This window comes from Solanum pennellii, chromosome 7, assembly GCF_001406875.1.
Source record: "Solanum pennellii chromosome 7, SPENNV200".
In the NCBI taxonomy this organism is placed as follows: Eukaryota; Viridiplantae; Streptophyta; class Magnoliopsida; order Solanales; family Solanaceae; genus Solanum; species Solanum pennellii.
Window position 1 is genome coordinate 73835821 of NC_028643.1, and position 20036 is coordinate 73855856.

The 20036-nt window shown below is 27.9% G+C and overlaps 1 protein-coding gene across 1 annotated transcript; it reads right to left on the reverse strand.

Annotated features, from left to right (window-relative positions):
• Positions 1-8048: 8048 nt before the first annotated feature.
• Positions 8049-10168, reverse strand: LOC107024295 (ethylene-responsive transcription factor ERF054). Its single transcript, XM_015225253.2, has one exon. It carries the CDS (start codon positions 9832-9834, stop codon positions 8662-8664), a length of 1173 nt encoding a protein of 390 aa, XP_015080739.1. The 5' UTR covers positions 9835-10168; the 3' UTR covers positions 8049-8661.
• Between the last annotated feature and the right edge of the window lie 9868 nt (positions 10169-20036).

The following is a 20036-nucleotide window of genomic DNA, read 5'->3' on the forward strand; positions in this document are numbered from 1 at the left end:
AGATTACAAAGATATTTGGGTTTTGGGGCAAGGATAAGATGGTAATCTAGAGATGCCATGTCAGCTTCTTCTAGCCAATCAATGCTTGAGTTTGGATTCTCCCATTTGATATTTTAGTAGAGTATTTATTTTATTACTAGTGGTAGCATCTTCTGGTAGAAGTGGGCTGGGCCAAAATATCAAGAGGCCTACATTTGTATTAGAAAAGAAGGTCCAACTAAGACTCAAGAACTATAAAGGCCCTTGGATATTTACCATTTAGGCATTTACCAATCATAGAATTATATATATTTGTCCACTTTTTTTTTTATAGTTGTCCCTAATTACTTGTCCATTTTGACCAATCAAGAAACAACACTTTTTTTACCTATTATACCCTCAATTAATTGCTTTGGAAAAGGTGAACTTATTGAAAATCTTAATTTATCCACTTCATCATATCATATCATATATTATTATAAGTGGGAAGCTTCTAACCTCAAAGTTGAATTACCATTTTACCCTTATTTTACCTCTAAAATAAATTAATATTAATATCTATTTAATTAATTAAATATTAAGTAAAAGTTATATTTAAATTCATGCATCAAATAAGATCTTAATGCATCATATATTCATGTACTAATTAAATGTAGATATTGAAGAGTCTAATAACCTTTCAACTTTAATTTCTAAGATAAGTGGGGGTAATGAAGAGTCTATCAAACACACTCACACCACATTATATATATTCCTTATTTTATTCAAGTTTGTAATCATCTTGCATACTAGAGTAGGTTAGTCTACATCCCTTGTAAAATTTTCATTACCAGTTTGTAATTATAAGAATTCTTACTATTTTATTTATTTGTATCCTTTAAAATTTCATACATATTCATCTTCTTTTTGTTGAGAAATATGTAAACTATGATAGTTACAAGATGAATATACTTCAACATGAAGTTGTAAGTAAATATTTATTTTTCACATCTCCATCGTTTTGAGTTTTTAAATATAACTTTGTAGTTGATTATTGTATTTTTGTATTCATCCTTTCTTCTATTTTAAGATATATATAGTAAAGCTAATTACATTTTTTGTATTTATCATTAATTATTTTGAGGGTAAACATGCTAAATCCCATAGAATAATGATTATGTATTTTTCATTGTTTGATAATCATTTATTTTTTTAAACCCACATATTTGTACTTTTTCCTTTTTATATGTAATCTCAAATGTCCAAAAAATTCATGTACTTAACTGTTATAGAGAGGTACAAAATAAGTGCAAAAGTAAAAATAAAATAAAAAATAATGTATAGTAAAAAATGACTAAATGATACATTGAATAATATTATTTTAGAATTCATATATATATATATATATATATATATATCAAGAAATACAGTTTATCTTTATTCTTAACATATTCATGCCTTCTTTTCTGTTTGTCTTATTTATTATTATATATGATTATAGTTTTTTATGCATATGATATGTTTCGTCTAGAGTAAGTCATGTTTTGTCTAGAATAAGTCTACTTTTAACAAAATGTAATTCAATCAGTATGAAAATATTTTTGTCTATATATTTAAATGTGATGTCTTTTTTTATGGATGTCATGTCTTTATTTATTCTTTTTTTCGTTTGAAATTTTAATTTTTTCTATAAATTTGATGGTATACGGCCCAAACATTTTGTAATATTTTTCTTTATACGTATCTTTTTTATAGACAATTTCTTTTTTGATTATTAAAACTTATGTTTAATAATTAAAATATAGTAATTCCTCTGATAAAATAAATGTTCATTTTTCATGAAGTATTTAATATATCAGACCTCCAACATCTAACACAAGATTTTCATGTTATACTTTGTACAAAGTTAAATTCTTATGTTAAACTTACATATGAAAGGACTTAGATTTGAACTTAGCTATATAAATTAAAATTTTCTAATATCAATTAGGGGACAAACGTGCGATGCACGTTCCGAGAACTAGTATTATTATAAGTGGGAAGAATGTTAGGCAAAAGTTGAATTACTATTTTGCCCCTGTACTAAATCATAATCAAAGTAATTAAATATTAGTAAATAAATTGCTAATTATTTTATAGTCTTAACTTAATTACTCTTAATTTTTAAATTTGAAAAGTCTTACCCCTATCCTTACATTAAAATTATAAAAATCATCTAATTGGTTATTAGTAAAATATTAGTATATAAAGTATATAATAAAGTTTAATTATCTTAAAGACACGTTTTCCTGTTATTATTATTTTTTAAATAGTTTAAAATTTTTGAAGTTCATCTCTTAGCCTATTTATAAATTAATTAATTGTTAATTTGTTTACATGTGTTGATTTATGTTTCCTTAATTCTTATTTGATGCTCTAATAGGTGAGAAAATTATTTTAATGAGAAATTAATATTTTTGTAATTTGTTCAATTTCTTGGAGTTACTTTTTAATATTAAATATAAAACTTTTAATTTATAGTATCTTAATTACAATGTATAATTATTAGTTTCAGCCTTCAATAATTCTATCATATAATAATGAAGACATATTTAAATAATGCAACTGAAAAGGCATAACAGACAAGGGAAACAAAGAGTCTCATTTACTATAATATATTGTGTGTATTCTATGTTAATCATTCAAATATCTGATCTACCATCTTCCTAATTTCATATGTTCACTGGAGATACTCTAGTAAGTATGTATTATTTCTTTTCTTTTTGTTTCATCTTTGCATATTTTAATTTTGTAGGTACAAAGAAAAATACATAGATGAACATTCTGAAAACTCTTGTGATTTCTTTGATATGCTTTTCTTTTTCGATAGCAGAATGATGGTATCAGAACCTTCGATTATAAGAGTGCCCTGCTAGACTTAAAAGATAAGTTATTAGTGTAATTTTGTACATGGCCAGATTATAGAAATCATTCTCTTAATACTTATTTTAGTTTGGTTCAATATTTTTATAATTTTCTTAAATTCTTTTTTGTGTTTGGAGAAATAACTATTGATAGAGTATAAATTGGTACTAATGCGACGTGTTGAAAAAGATTATAGATGTCTTCGATTATATTCACATTTAGTAGTCTACAACCTATATATATTAAGCTATCCCAAGAAAATATTTATGACATATTTGTACTTAGCCTGGTAGATGATTTTTTTTTTTGATGATATAACATATACTCGTATTATTATAAGTGGAAAGCTCTTAACTTAAAAGTTGAATTACCATTTTGCCCTTATTATAAGTGGGAAGATTTTAAGTTCAAAGTTAGATTACGAAAATGCCCTTCACCAATTTTTTTAAGTAAAAAATCTTTTACTAATTATTAAAATTGAATCAATGATGACAATTAAACTAGACCAAATGCATGATTAGATGTTACAACTTATCATTTTCTATTTCTTAATGAATTTGATTGTTAAACGCTTTAGCTTCTACCATTAAACACATTCATTCACAACCTTTCATGTACTTAATTTCTCCCTTTATAAATTGGATAAAAAATATTGATCCACCACACTTTGTGTTTCATCATCTAATATAGTTCTTATGCAATATTTTTATTTATTGGTCACTATTTTTCTTATTGATTTGTGCCTTCTTTCATTTTTTATTTTCATGATTGTTGGAGAAAAACATAATCTAAATAGTTCTCATGCAATATTTTTTTTATTCATCACTATTTTTCCTATTGGTTTGTGCCCTTCAATTTTTTTTTTATTTTAATGATTGTTCAAGTATTTGTGGCCCAAGAAACTTCAGCCTTGGGGCTTAGAACTTTTGAGTGATAATTCTAATTGGTAAAAATATTGTTCTAGCCTAACAAGTTGGTCATTATCCACCCCCCCCTCCCCAAAAAAAAGAAGAAAATTGTTGATATTTAAGTTCTAGGCAAAAAGTAAACGCTAAAAAGAGTTTATTTTATATGCACAAAAACACATATAGGAGTACTTCAAACAATGTTGAGCGATTTTATATCAACAAGAGTTGGACCTATATAAATTATAATAGTAACAGAGCTTGCACGTTTCGAGAACTAGTAATTAATAGGGATAAAATAGTAAAGTCACTACGTTATTAATTATTTTCTTAATAGATATGTCAATTCAAAAGTGGACAAGTAAAAAGGGACGGAGGGAGTATCATTTATTGAATTTGGTCTACCTATATTACAAGCTTCTAATTTTACGATCTTAATCTTATTGTGGAAGACAACCTACTATTTTAATAAAGAAAAGTTGGGGACACACCAAACCTCCTCCTATAAGAGTGATTTCCTGGGATTGAAAGGGGAAAGATTGAATCTCGAAAGACTGGGACCTCACGGTTAGCAAGATCGGGGAGGGTTAGTGTCTTCTTAAGAAGGAATACCCTAACTTTTGTAGTGAACTTCGATTACGAGGAGAGTGTGCTATTGAAAGTCTTAGATATGTCAAGTTGAACTCAAGTTAAGAGAGAAAAGGAAAACCAAGTCTAACCATTGTATCAAATTTAATAATCAAGGAGATTTACTAAGTTAACCTTCTGGTCGAGTTCGTCGCACCAGGCTTGCCTAGTGCGGGTTACTTCTCCTATGTGGTTTACGAGCTATTGCATAGGAGCGGGGTTTTACCCTGTGCGCACCCAAAAAGATAGCGACTGCGGATTTCCCTTGTCGTCAAAAAAAAAAATTATAATATGAACTTCAAATTTTCCCTTCCATTTATTTTAATTTTCACTCTTCTATTGGTCTCGAGTCTCAACTTATTTATTTTTTGGAGTTATTTTAGGATGACTTCTCTGATGACACATTATTATTCCCTTGCAGAACAAGTTCTTTGAACAATAATTTTCTATCACAATATTGTGGACTTTGAATATTTCTAATTAATTCTTCTCAACGTTTATCTTGTCAAATACAATAATTGTAAGAAAAAAAAAATCGCAACGAAAACAAAGTCAGTAATTTAAATAAATATAGTCCCATGTTTATGGATATGATTGATTGTAGAATAAAGTAGAAGCTTGTGTTAACATCAAAATCATATTGCCGTGTTTTAATTGGATTTTGTTTTTGTCATTTCTCGTAAATACACAATCTTATGTTAACATCGATCTATTGTGTATATTATTCAGAGTTTAATTTTTTTTTATATGTTGATAGTATAATGAAGTGATTTAGAGTTTGCAATATCTGATTGTTTAATGAAGTGATATTGATGGATGATGGGTTATTTTAATTAATCTTTCTTATATAGTTTTAATTTTTGAATATCTTTTGAGGCTCAGTTATATTATTGGATATGAATTTCTTTATTGAGTTAGGTCTATCATAATTAATGATTTAGGCGATATCAAAACCTTATCTTATATTGTCCATGCAGAGGACTATACAACGTCGTTGAGTTCCCATGTGAACGGGTGATCGGGTGTTGAGTTTCCACATCGATAGGTGATGAATTATTTGATCTCGTAATATAATCTTGATAATCCTTTACTTTGCGAGCTAATTCTTAGGGATTAAGTCAAATCCGTTTTCATCTAGTGATAACTAGAATTAATAATATAGGCAGACTCAGAATTTAAAGTCTATGAGTAAGTTAATATTACAATAACGTATTAAGTAGTTGTGAATATATTTAACTGAAGGTTGTTATTGGAACCATAAACTTCAAATTATGATGTAAGACTATATCAGGGGTGGCTCGACAGTGTTAAACAAAAAAAACATGTGCTTTAGGCTTCCAAATTTAAGGGGCCTCATTTTTTATAATAGTAGATTATAAGTTATTATTTTTTAACAAATATTGAATACTATCTGTAGAAAAAGTAAACCTTTCATGAAAAAGAAGGGATTATTAGAAGAAATTTAACATATTTTGAGTACTATATCTTATGAAAAATAATTTAAAATAAGAATGATTATATTATGAGGTGAAAACTAGATGAAAAAAGTTATATAAAAGTTATTAACAATTTAAGTTTAAGGCCCCGTTTAATTTTTGCTTTAGGCCACTAATACGCTTGAGCCGCTTATGGATTATATTACGAGATCAAATAAACCATCACCCATCCAACTCAACCCAAGATTTAACTTATTCAAGACTACACTATGAGATCAAATAACACATCGCCCATTGATGGACAAAAGCTACTGAATTTTCATGAATTTATTTACGGGTCGATAAATCGACCCTTGTTTGGTAATAGATTAAGATGTACTAATAATATGTTATTGATGTATATAATTTAAATTGATATTTAAAGTATATATTAAAAGGATAATAAGCCATGCTTGATGGTGATTAAAAAATTAGAGTGGAATTAATATAAAATTAGTGAAGATAATCGGTTTGCAGCCGCTCCATGACATCAATTGTTTGTTCATATGCTTTAGTTGTAAGCTAATTATGGACCACTTAACGTAATCTGTTGCTATCTAATCCAACCAAAACATTTTAGATATTTTTGTTTGTCTTTTTTTTTTTAATATTATTATTTGTTGACAATTTTAAAACATATCATTTTCTCATCACAGGCTATAACTGATGTTGTCCTAATTAAGATGATTTCATGGGCCGGCTACTGGGCCCCTACTCAATGAATTAACAACATAATTAAGGATTAAAAAGCATGCTAATCACATATTATTAAATGGATTGACTTCTTTGTTTTGGTTAGTCTAAAAAAAATATCTGCTTTTTGGCTATAGATTCTTGAGTGATGTTTATCAATAGAGTCGGATTTAAGATTTTAGGGGTCAGTTTTGTATGCGGATTAAATTATTTTGGGATTATAATTCTTGGACTAGTTTATCTCACCTGATGTTTATTAACAGAGTCGGATTTAAGATTTTAGGGGTCAGTTTTGTATGCGGACTAAATTATTTTGGGATTATAATTCTTGGACTAGTTTACTTTATCCCACCGTAAAGATGGGATAAAATAATCTCAAATTTGCTTTTGGGATGAATTTCAGGAGTGGCTCGACGGTTTTAAAAAAAAGACATGTGTTTTACACCCCCAAATTTAAGGGGCCTCATTTTTTATAATAATAGGTTATAAGTTATTATTTTTTAACAAATATAGAATACTATTTGTAGAAAAAGTAAACATTTCATGAAAAATGAAGGGATTATTAGAAAAATTTAACATATTTTGAGTACTATATCTTATGAAAAATAATTTAAAATAAGAATTGTTATATTATGAGGTGAAAACTAGAAGAAAGAAATTATATAAAAGTTATGAACAATTTAAGTTTAAGGCCCCGTTTAATTTTTGCTTTAGGCCACTAATACGCTTGAACCGCTTCTGATTGAATTTATACCGTCAATCAAAACACCATATAAATCGAATTTTAAATTTAATCGTCAGAGATTTCATCTTACTAAACGACCCCTTAGAGAGGTGGATGCAGTTCCAAATACATTAAGATATTTTTGTAAAAAGAAATCTTGTGGGTATCGTATTTGGATATCGCTATTCAATGTACTTCTTTTTAAAAGCATGTCTACCCATTTTGGAGTATAACTTCACACGCATGATAATCTAAAGCTAGGCTCGACAAAGCGTGTAAAAATAATTGAATTTCAGTTATATGTATATGAACTTTGAATAAAATGATTAAGTTTACGCGACTATACCTATGAAACTCTGGAAATTAGGCTTTGTCGAGAGTATCTTCAAACACCACACTATTTGAAGTTATTTCACCTCATACAAATTTTTTAATTTAATGGAAAGATCGTGAATTCATGTGGACCACCAATTTCAGTATAAATTTGCCTCTCTATTCTACACATATACTAATGATATTGGTCCTGTAAAAACGTGGTGGGGAGAACTTGCTTTACCATATTTAATTTAAAAGGTGTTTCTATCACCATCATTATTATTATTTATAGAGGAATAAGAAAGGAAACAAAAACACAAAAAAAGAATGTCTTTTTTTTTTGCTATGCCATGCATTGTAGTCATTTTTGTTACAAACTACCTTTTTTCTTGCAAACTATATACCAAACAAGGAAAAATGTATATATCAATCAAAAAAGGAAAGAAATGTTGAACTAAATGTCTTCAATAAAAACAACAACAACAACAAACAAATTACAACATATAGATCTGAAGTGAAGATAATACATATACAGACACTTTAACTTCCTCCATCCTCGCGAATCAAAAAATGAGCTCGTGATGGAGTGACTATCGAGAGTAGATCATAAAACTATCTCCCTCGACGTCTATGCTAAGATAACTTAACTAAATATAACGACACAAACTACTACCATATGATCTCAACTAAATGTGATACATATGTATGAAGTACTAGTAAACATTGTCATTGCAAGAAAAGGCTTTAAATATGCAGCCATTTTGTAGAAATGACAAAGTATGGTGGATCAAGTGGAAGAAAGGTCCAAAGAGTAAGAGATGAACGAGAATGGCGTGGAATCGCCAGAAGGATTCATCCAGTGGATGAATCCGTGGAGATTATCTAAAAGAATCTCCTATGGCCAAAGGGAGTTGTAAATCTCTTGAGCACGTGACCTGGATGGACCGCAAGGGTGTATTGTACACAGTCTTACCCTGCATTTCTGCAAGAGACTGTTTCCATGAAATGGTATATGTGACACCTAAATCCTAACGAGACGAATGTATGAGAGAAGTTGAACCTAAAAGAACGGCCTCATAGGACATGAAGGCGAAGATGGATCGCTATTCGTATCATGATGTTGATGAGGATCAGAATTATGAGGCTCTTGTTGACAGAAATTCCCAAAATGAAGATTAGGTGAAAACATGAGGCTGTTATTTGTGTCTAAATCATCCCAAACTGGGCTACCTGGACCCCAACCAGTTGCATTGAACCAAGCCTCAGCCATATCACCCCATACTAACTCAGATGATTGTGAATTAGTAGTCACCTCACTCGATCCAATCCCCGAGTCCTCGTCATGGTTATCACCTTCTGGTGGTGGCTGTGGGGGCGGTGACGGAGGCAGTTGTTCATTATTTATAGTCTGTAATTGTAAACTTTCAGAATTGTGTTCAGGCAACGAAGATTCATGAGTAGTAATTGAAGACGAATTAGCCTCTGTAGATGGCTCTCCTCTGTCTTTACCAATAAAGTGTTCGGGGAAATTGAGCTTAGCATTGTCTCCTCTTAGCTTATACGCCTCGCGGTCATAAGCCATAGCTGCATCTTCAGCTGTATCAAAAGTACCAAGCCAAAGACGAGTCCTATTACGAGGAAGACGAATTTCAGCTACCCATTTCCCCCAATGTCTCTGCCTCACTCCTCTGTATAGCTTCGTAGCGGAAATTGGCTGTACTTGTACCTCTTGTGGCCTAAAAAATCCCCTCTTATCCTGCCCCAATCTGCTCATCATCATCATTCTTCCTCTCGGACTTAAATTAAGCGTCTCATTCCAATACCTCAACATCTGCTGCTGATTCTGCGATGGCCCTAACTCCCCTGCAAAATACGGAGGGTAAAGACATTGTTGAGGCGAAAAAGATATCATTTGCTGCTGATTTTGCTGCTGTGGATGAAACAGAGGCATCGCGTTCGCTCCCAATTGGGACGAACTTTCCATGGACTGCTGCGTACCGTCAAAGGCAAAAGGGAAAACAAGCCTTGTCGATGACGGAGGTGGAGGAAACGCCATTGACGTTGGATTATTACGATGATCAAACGGTTTTTGAACAGAGGATTGACGTTCTGGACTTTTGATTTTTTTGAAACGCCTATTAGACATGGAAGCTTCTTCAAAAACTGGCCTCCTTTGTTGTCTTTCAAAAGTATTATCATCAAACTCCATTGGTTCCTCTGGTGGTGTCGCCATTGTCACTCACAGCTCGCCGCTCGCTCTCTTCTTCAACTCAAACTGAATGTAATTGAAAACGGTTTTTAAGAACTAAATTTCAATGAAAACAGAAAAGGTATCTAAATTTGAATTCCAAGTCGTAAATATTTGTCAAAACAAAAACGCACTGTATCGCAAATGTAATAATGTTTAGAGAGAGAGCGAGCGGCGTGGAGTAAGAGAGAAGAAAAAGAGAAAATCAAAGTAATTGTGAGATTGAAGATGGAGAAGAGGAAAATAGATTTTGGGAGAAGGAGAAGGGGGAAAATGAGAGTATAAATATAAGAGAATGAAAAAAAAAAGAGTCGTATTCTTAGTTTGGTTTATTTGGACCCACGCGGCATTTCTTCTTTTTTATATTAATGAATTTACCGTTGCTTCCACTCTAACCTTCTTCAACTCTGTTCCCTCCACTATAAAAACCCCACTCCGTTCTCGGTTCATTCGAACCCGCTTCAAACACGTAATTTATTATATTAAGGTATTTAAAATATTTTATTTAATTATTTCATGCATTATTTTACTTGTATATATAGTATCTTTTTTCCGATGAATGGTGTCCAATTAAACATCCTAACTTGTATGTTGCCTCTGTCCCTGAGCGTCGAACTCTTTCAGCTAGTCAACGTGTTTACTTCTTCAAATTTTGAATTCACTAAAAAAAAATCCTAATTTGGTAATTGTCCCTTTCTATTTTTCTTTTTCTTTCTCGTGGTTCTATTCTAAGGAGGTCAAATAAGTGAATTAGACTAATTTTTAAGGAATTAAATTAATAGGCTGATAATGAACTAACTCAAAACATTGTTTGAGTTGAAAAGAGTTGGATTTAAGGAGATTATGGATCATAATCCAATAAGTATTAAGTTTAATTTGTTTGTTTCCTTATAATAGGGTTAATTACTTTAGTGATTTTATTTGTTATATTATGATTATATATAGCTTATTAAACAAAACTAAAAAAGTTTTTTTGAGCAAATTTTTTATTTGTCAATTCTAATTATAAATCAGTATAATTTTTTAACGTGTTTGATTAAGTGGCTCAGAATGAACATGTCATTAAGGCCTCATTTGTTTGCACTTAATGGAGGTCTGAATCTTAATCATTTAGATTTTGCCCTTTAAGTACGTTTGGTTTTTAGGTCTGAATCTAAATCATTGAGATTCACTAATTAAGTTTATTTGTTTTTTTTTTTTTTAAAAAACTCTTAATGGGTCAGAAGAGTTATGAACGAATCAGATTTGTAGGAGACTCTTAACAACATTCAGACTCATTAGATAAGTTATCAAATATAAATCATCGCTTGTATGCTTTGAGCGTGCCTTTTCTTATAACTAAAAACTTTCTTTCTCTTTTTTTCTCAATCAAACACCATCTTTTCCCTCTTGAACTGTTAAGCTTTCATAAATTCTTTCAAGTACGATTTTTTTTTACATTAATAATTTTCTTGTATTGAAATGTGTCAAGAACACTGGTTGCAATAATACTTTTATTGTATTGTTGTTTAGCAAGGTTCTTGAATGAAAAAATAGTACTCTAAATCATGATTTTTAAAGCTTTTTAAAAAAATCTTTTAATCAAAAGTGATATATTTTGTTGAAATGAAAAATTGTATAATATTTTATTAATATAATGTTTAATTTCTCTTTCACATTCAGATATTGAAAACAAACAGCATTAATTATTTAGTTTTCAGATTTAGAGACCACATCTTAATATTCAGATGTGTATTCAGATTAAAACACCCAGATTTTAATGCAAATCTTAATATTTAAATGTGTATTGAGATCCAGACCGTTTAATCTTAATGGAAACAAATAGGCCTACCTCACTCAAAATTGGAGGAATTGAGTGAATCATACTCAATCCAAAAGCTCCTATTCGTTTCGTTTTGATGAGAAGATAAATACTACTTATTTTAGAGTAAAAATAAGAACGTGTAAAGAAAATATCGAAGAAAAAAATACATATTTCTCTTCTTTGAGATCAAAGTTCAAATGGAAAACGGTAAGTAACTCAACGATTAAGACATATATGGACTTTTCATAGTTTAATATCTCACGAAAATAAAAATACTCTAAATTATCACAACATATAATCAAAATTACATTTAAATTAAAAAAGAGTGGGGTGGTTAGAACTTAGAAGTGCTCCTATATAAATAGACCAATGAGAGTGTCCCACGTATGTAGACAATGAGTAAACAAGTAATCCGTACAATGAGGTGGCAAGTTACAGTTGGTTGTTGAAAATGAACAAAAATATCTAAAAGTTCCAAAGGTGATCAAATTCAAATTTCATTGTTCCATAATTATGTTTGACTTATTACACTCACCACATGGTTTTCCATAGTTCCTATATGTGTTTTTCTTCCTTTGTTCACTATTTATATCGAGAGAGTCGGGATAGAGGTGTTAAATAAATATATTGTATTGAATATGACGGTTTAAAATGAATAAAGTTGATAGTATATAAATATGTGAATATTTGATTTGTTCAAAAATTGTTTGAGCTGAAATGAAGATTGAAATTTAATTCATCCACACATCATTAAAAAGCAACGATAATATCTGAGAAATAAGTATCAACTAACTATATATCAACCAGTGTGATAAACTATATACAAATAAGAATTGAACTTTATGGAGCTTAATCATTAAGATTGTTATAAATATTAAATTCATTGTATATTTTAAATTTATGAATGATATCTAGAGTATTTATCATACTCGTATTTATGAACTCTTTTTTAGTACAATTATGCTTTGCATTAAAAGTATTGAATTCGAATGAATTCGAAATCAATCAATTAGCATCTTTTTGTCCATTATAAATTTTAATTAAAAAAAACTAACATCTTTCTTTAATGTAGTTGTTTTGTTTGTCCCTTCTGCATATTCACTTCTATCATTGGAGTCGTACTGTAAACTTTTATTAATATTTATGGAAAATGGACAGCAAGTTTATTATGCATTTTGAGTCTTAATAAATATAATTAGCTCATTAAATAATCATCAAGGAAATAAATAATAGAGGTCCCTAATTAATGAAATTAGCAATGGTAGCTAGAATCTTATCTCTTAACCGACTAAACAATAAACATAATCGTCATTTATTTTTATTTTTATTTTAAAAAGGAAAATATAGTCCCTACATATATTTTTGTTTTTGTTTTGTTCATAGAAAAGAATTTAGTGTTTATGTACTTTTTCAATCTTAATTTATATGATGTAATTTAATTTATTTTTTGAGAGTCGAATAAAAGAAATTTTAATGTGGATTTATTGATTTCTATGTCTTTTGTACATTCTCATAATATACTTTTATTTTTTGGATTTGAATATTATCTATGATTTCTTTTACACTTCGCTTATTATTTTATTTTCTTATAATTATTATTTAAGATGATTTGTTAAATTATTATTATGTCATATAATTTGGAAGGAGGAAATATTATTCTTTTATACGTTTGAAATAATAAACAGACAAGCTAGTGAGTGCATTTCACTAACTCTCCAAAATTAAAACGTGTGTTAATATAAAAAGGGGAAAATTTGAAGCATCTTTTAATGCGATTGAATTTTTTTAAAAATAAGAAAATAAACAACATGGAGAAATTAAAATTCAAAAACATTAGGAAACAAATAGATACATACACGTACGGTAGGTACGAGGTTTTCCTAATGATTTTAATTCGAGTTAATTAGTTAATTTTTCTTTTTTTATTTTATGAAAAAGACAATAAAATATATTTGATAATAGATTTATGATGGTCCTTTAACTAATATTTTAAGTTTACTAAAATGTCAAATGTGAGGATCATTACAAAATTAAATATTTAATCAATTTTTCGCTCGAATTAACATAACAGTTGATTCTAATCTCCCCGATCTTTACTTCTTTTATGATCTCCTCATGTTTTTCAGATGATATAATGAAAAACGTATTTTTTTTTATTTAATTTGTTTATGTTATTTCTCTTTTTAATCAGATTTTTTAAAAAAATGTCTTTTTTATCCTTCTTTTTATAATTTTTTGACCTTATTTTTTTTTTTACATGATACATTTAATATTTTTAGAATAAAGAACACTTTAGTACAAACTATACATTATCCTTATTTTAATTCAAGCCTCAAATAGTCTTATTTATTTATTTATTTTTTAACTCTATAGTAAAGTAAAACCCTACAAATAAATTAAAATTAAGAGAGTAATATCTTTTTTTTTTAGAAAAAAAAAACTCTAAAATAATAAAAAAGTAATTTTGAAGTTGGTAAATATAATTGAGTCGAAGAGGACAATGATTGGGGGAAGCTGAACGAGAGAGGCGTGGGATTATAATATCCACGTAATCACAAGCTTTCGGCAAAGGACTTAATTTTCAAAAAAAATAAGTTTTTTTTCCTCTCGGAACGAGTTTTTGCCTCATACAGTTCAAATCGAAAATTAAGAAAGTTTAGTATAGATGGGCAAATCTAATTGTTGTCAATCGGGAAGGAATAAACTTACTTCTTTACGAATCTATCTCAAAAAAAACAAACCTTGTAATATCAATTTTACGTTCTATTTTTTTCCATCTCATATTAATTGTTTATACTTTTTTTTTTTTAAGAAATCTTAAATAAAAACAATACTTTGTTAATTTTTACCCCTTTAAAAATATTTTTAATAATAATTTTTAATAACGTAGATAACTAATATGAAACGATTTCCTCAAACATATAAGTCAACCAACAAACCGGTGTCTGTTGGGTGGGTCGGCGGGAATCGGCACGTGTCGGTGCTCACCCGGTCACTTCATCATTTTTTTTCTTTTTTTCTCAGGTTCCATCAACAGGTGGGACCCGACCACAAAATATAACAAAAAAAGAAGAAAAAACCTACTGTTAATTCTCTTTTGTTTTGTCAACATAAATATCTTATATTTTTTTGTAAAATAGAAAAAGCGTTTAATATACCCTTCAACTTTGTTATTTGGAGCTGATATACCTTTCGTTATGAAAGTGGTTTATATATGCCTTTATCGTTATACAAATGGTTCACATATACTCATGCCCTTACAAAATGACTCACATATACCCTTCATTAATTTAGCGGAAGTTAAAAAAATTAAATTTATATTTATTACTTTTAATCTTTTTAAAAAATTATTTAGGGGTATATATGATTCTTCTATCAAAGTTCAAGGTATATTTTAATTTTTTCATACATAAATTATTTTTTAATTCTTTTATTATAATTATTTGAGTTTCTTATTTTTATTTTATTTTTTTTCTTTCATTCTTAGTTTAAAGGAAAAAATTAAACTATTTTTTTTGTTTATATTGTAATTTGATTTTTGTATTCGAAGAAAAAATTTGGTCATCTACAATAAATTTTACAAGAACATTAGTGAAACATAAATAAATTTGATTATCAAAATAATAATTTTAAATTAGTCATTGAAAAAAAATAAAAAAAAATATGTTTGACGAAGATTAAATTTATTCATATGGAATTATTTTTTTAGAAAAAAATAATAAAAAGTTAGATTAAAATTATTTTTTCATTTCCATTAGAAAAAAAAGGGTATATGTGAGCCATTTGTTTATAAGTAGGGGTATATATGAGTCACTTTCATAACAAGGGGTATATCAACTTTCAATAACAAAGTTGAGGGGTATATCAGACCCTTTTCCCTTGTGAAATTAATGCTCATCTTACAATTTAATTCAATGTTTTAATTTTATTTAAAATGGAGAATTGAAAGTTAGAAAATTTTGTATGAGGAATATGTCAAACATGAATAAGAAAAATGACAAATATATCCCTAAGCTTGAACTATCGTAAATAATAAGTAAATACTCTTCGTCATACTTTTGAGATATTGATATTTCTGTCGTTCAAAAATTAGAATATATATCTTTTTCACTAACGGATATACATCTATCATAATTTACCCACCGATCAATATTTATTAAATATTTAGATCGACAGATAAGATTGTGATATGTATCACTATTAAGTCTTCCGTTAAAGTAAAGAACATATATACTTTAGTTTTTGAATGACATGAATATCGATATCCCAAAAATATAACAGAGATATATACATACCATTTACGATGATTTATAAATATATTTATCTTTTTTCTCCAACATGAATAACCTTTTTCAATTTCAATATGCTAAATTGAGAAAAAGATCATTTCCTTTTAAAGTTATAAATTAAAGAGAATTTCTTTTTTCAAGATTTCTTACAAATAAAAAAGAGTCAGCAAAGGTACAAATAATCTTATTTAGTCGGTTAGCATGTTAACGTGATTTCAATTTATTTTTTTTAATAAAAACTCCATCGCATGTGTTCAAGAGGAATTGAATCTTAATCAAAGAGAATAAAAAAGTTTAAGCAGGTTTTATTTCTATATAATTAATTCAAGAAATTATTTTGTTATTAGGTTTACGATAAATATTGTTTTATATTTATTTAATATATTTCTTAATATAAATATAAAATTTGCTATGACGGTTGTTAAATCTCGAAATCCTACTCCCATCACTTTTAAAGATAAATATGATTTCTTTAGTTACCTTTTTAAGTAATTGTTTACCGCAAGTCAATAAATTCTATATACAACAATATTTTACGACTTATAGTTAGTACTATTAAATCTACTAATTAGTTAACCAAAGTTAAGTAGGTAATTAATTGATTTTAAAACACTAGATACGATAAATGTTTTCTTTTTCTATTATTGATCGCCCAAAGTGTGACTTTTGCTTCATGAAAAATTTAGTCCATATTCATAATTATGTTTAATGACTTTGGGGAGATATTAGACTTGCTAGACTTGAAGAATAAGTGAAACAACCGACCCTAAGAAAAAGAGGACAAAACATTTATGTTGGAAAAGACCTTAAACGTTGGGCTATGACTAGGGCCGGATATAAAATATTGAAAATCGAATCATCTAGTCGAATTGAAATTTTTGATAATTCGTATACGCTAATTCAGTATGGAATTTGGAGGTAAAGTTTTAGAATTATGATATTCATATTTGAATTTGATATGAGATATTAGTACCATTTGATATTAGTTATTTTACGAATATCAAATTATCTACTTAATGAAGGTGTTATCTATCAGCGAATCAATTACGCATTAGTACTAATCCAAAGTGAAATTAAAGTTAAAGACTAAACATAAACAATCCATATACATATATTTTTCAGGCCAAATACATAAGCAGATCTCTAAATTTGTTGGTTTTTTTCCCTCAGATACCTTAACTACGTCATTTTCCTATTGAATCATTGAACTCCCATAATTTGTTCCGTTTAAACAAACACCGTTGTCTGATGTGGAACCAGATTTGTGAGGGGTATTGATAGAGGATACATATGTTGTTCCACGACTCATTGGTCCAATTGATAGTGAAAATGTTCGAGAGTAATTGTGTTTTACTTAAATCATTTGAACACATTAGAAAACAAATGAGACTAACACGGTTTGTCTTCATTCATTTAATCAAAATTATTATAATTCGAACACAATTGAAGGTATTTACAATAGGAAAGCCGATCAAAATTAACCAACAGTGTTTTAAAGGAACAAATTATGTGTGGTTCAGTGATCAATAGAAAAATGACGTAGTTGAGGTACCTGAGGAAAAAACTCAACAAGTTTAGGGATCTATTTATGTATTTGACCTATTTTTTAGTTGTGTCAATTTGTTTTTATTGATGTCTTTTTACTTGTTGATCTTCTATTAATCATATCATGCCTTCACATGGGAAAATAGAAATAATAGTACTAGCTTCGTGATACAATCAGCTACAACATTAATACGGTGTTACCAAATATCTTTCGGAGCAAAGTTTGACTGGTCAATTACTGAGTTATAGAACCAAAATTTAAGAATTTGATATATTTGGTATTTACTTGACTATCGATCACCAAATCTAAAAATTTCGAATCGAATACCAAATGCTCATCCCTTAGACTTATTATTTATTTTATTTTGATCTAGAATATTATTTCAACCAAAGTAACTTTTAAAAAATTAATGATTTAATTATTTATTAACTCGATCTTTAATTTTATTTGTTCAAATTCAGCTTAATCTGTCCATTTGATCCACATAGTTAACACAATGGAAATCAAGAGAGATTTGTGTAGAACTCATTATCTTAGGCCCCTCCATTAATAATGCATAGATTAGGTGTCCAAAGCATGCATGAAAATGTCATGCAAATTAATCATTGAAGGGACTATGGTCCTCCTATCCTATAACAACATTATTTGACCATAAAAATATCTCTATACAACAAGCATCGTTTTCATTCTACATTTGCAATTGGCTTCTTCTTTTGTAACTTTTCTATATTTAGACTAATTCGAATTTGTTGTAATTTTACGTTTTATTTTTTAAAAATAAGATTATTTTTCATATTTAAAACTGTAATCAAATATATTTGATTGAAGATAGAACAATCACGTTCATTCTATTAAAGCTCTTATTGATACTATTGGATGATGGTGTTAGGTTCGTTTCTAACAAGATAATTAAGGAGTAATTTAAGGGTAACATATGTAAAATAATAATAATATGGAGACTAATTTAAGATTTAGATTTAGTAAGTAATTTGACTATATAATTTGAGGCCTCAATTTCAAGTTTTGGTTTGAGATTAATGTATATTTATGAAATATCCATAAATTATCAGTATCAATTTCAAATTTTCTAAAAAAACATGATTTTAAATTTCAAATTGAGATTTCATTATATTTTTAAAAAACTCAAAACCTGACCCATCATTTTAAAATTAGTAAAAACAAGAAAACTCATGCTCAACGTGAATACCACGTGGAAGGAATTATATTAAAGAATAACTAGTTATTACTATTGCTAATTTTTTTAGATCAATAATTTTTTTGTAGAATTACATGTATTCAAAAACTTGTAATAACATTTATACATTAAAGGGATGAAAATATGCAAAAACAATTTTTTCGACTTCAAATTAACTTGGGTTTCAAATCTATATATATATATATAAAGCTGGATATAAAAAATCTGATGTGGCACCTCTCTATGGCCAGCATTTCTATTTATATTCTATTTCATTTTTTTGATATTTTATTTCATTTGTAATTTTTTGTTTAAAAAACTGAAAAATATTTAATGCATTACATCATGCTCCTTTAAAACTTCCATCATACTAATACACTTTTAAGTAAATGGAAGATGAAAAGATTAAATCCTTTTCATTTTTCATAACAGTTCATAATTATTTAGCCTATAAAATAAAATAAAAAATTGACTATAGTGGAAACCTTCACTTTCTCCCTTCTTCTTCTTCTTCTTCTAATGATGAATATATGGGTATCAATTTTGATATTGAGATGTCCAGCGAAATTTTAGCCCTTGTGATTTTTTCAAGGTAAGGAAAGAAAGAGTATCGCAAGATCTAAATATATTCGTGATTGATGGTGATGAATATACGGATATCAAATTTAATCATTGAGATGTCCAGCGAAATCTAGACTTTGTGAATTTTTTTTCAAGAAAAAAAGAAAAAGGATATCTCAAGAAAAAGATTATGTAACAAAAAATTGTCTTCAAAGTAAATGCCTTTTTTAAAAGAATGTTGATTTCTTTTATATGGAGAACAAAAATTCATAATATGTAAGAAGATATATTTAGTGAAAAATCAATCAATTTAGTAAATTAGTATTAAATTTAGGAGGAGAATAAGTATTCAACTCCTTTCTTATTTCATTATGTCATAATTTCTTTATATATATATATATATATATATATATATATATATATGTTTAATTAAATTATAATTTATTTTTCATTATTTAACTTAACTTAAAATTTACTAACGATATTATTTTTCTTCTTTAGTCTACTAACTTTTTTCTTTTTTTTTTGGTTTTTTTGGTCGTATTTATTTTGTATTAACGTTTTCATGTATATTTTTTTAATTTCTAATGCCTGAAATTTTATTTGTTTATTTGTAAAAACTAACTATTATAACTACTTAAGAAGCACAGTGTTTTTTTATGGAATATGATTTTAACATTTTTTGCTTAAAAATTTTAGATCATTTCTTAGTCCAAAGTTGATAAAAATATGTTTTATAAACAAAAATCTCATATTTATTTAATTTTATTTTTTCAAATATTCTTTCAAACA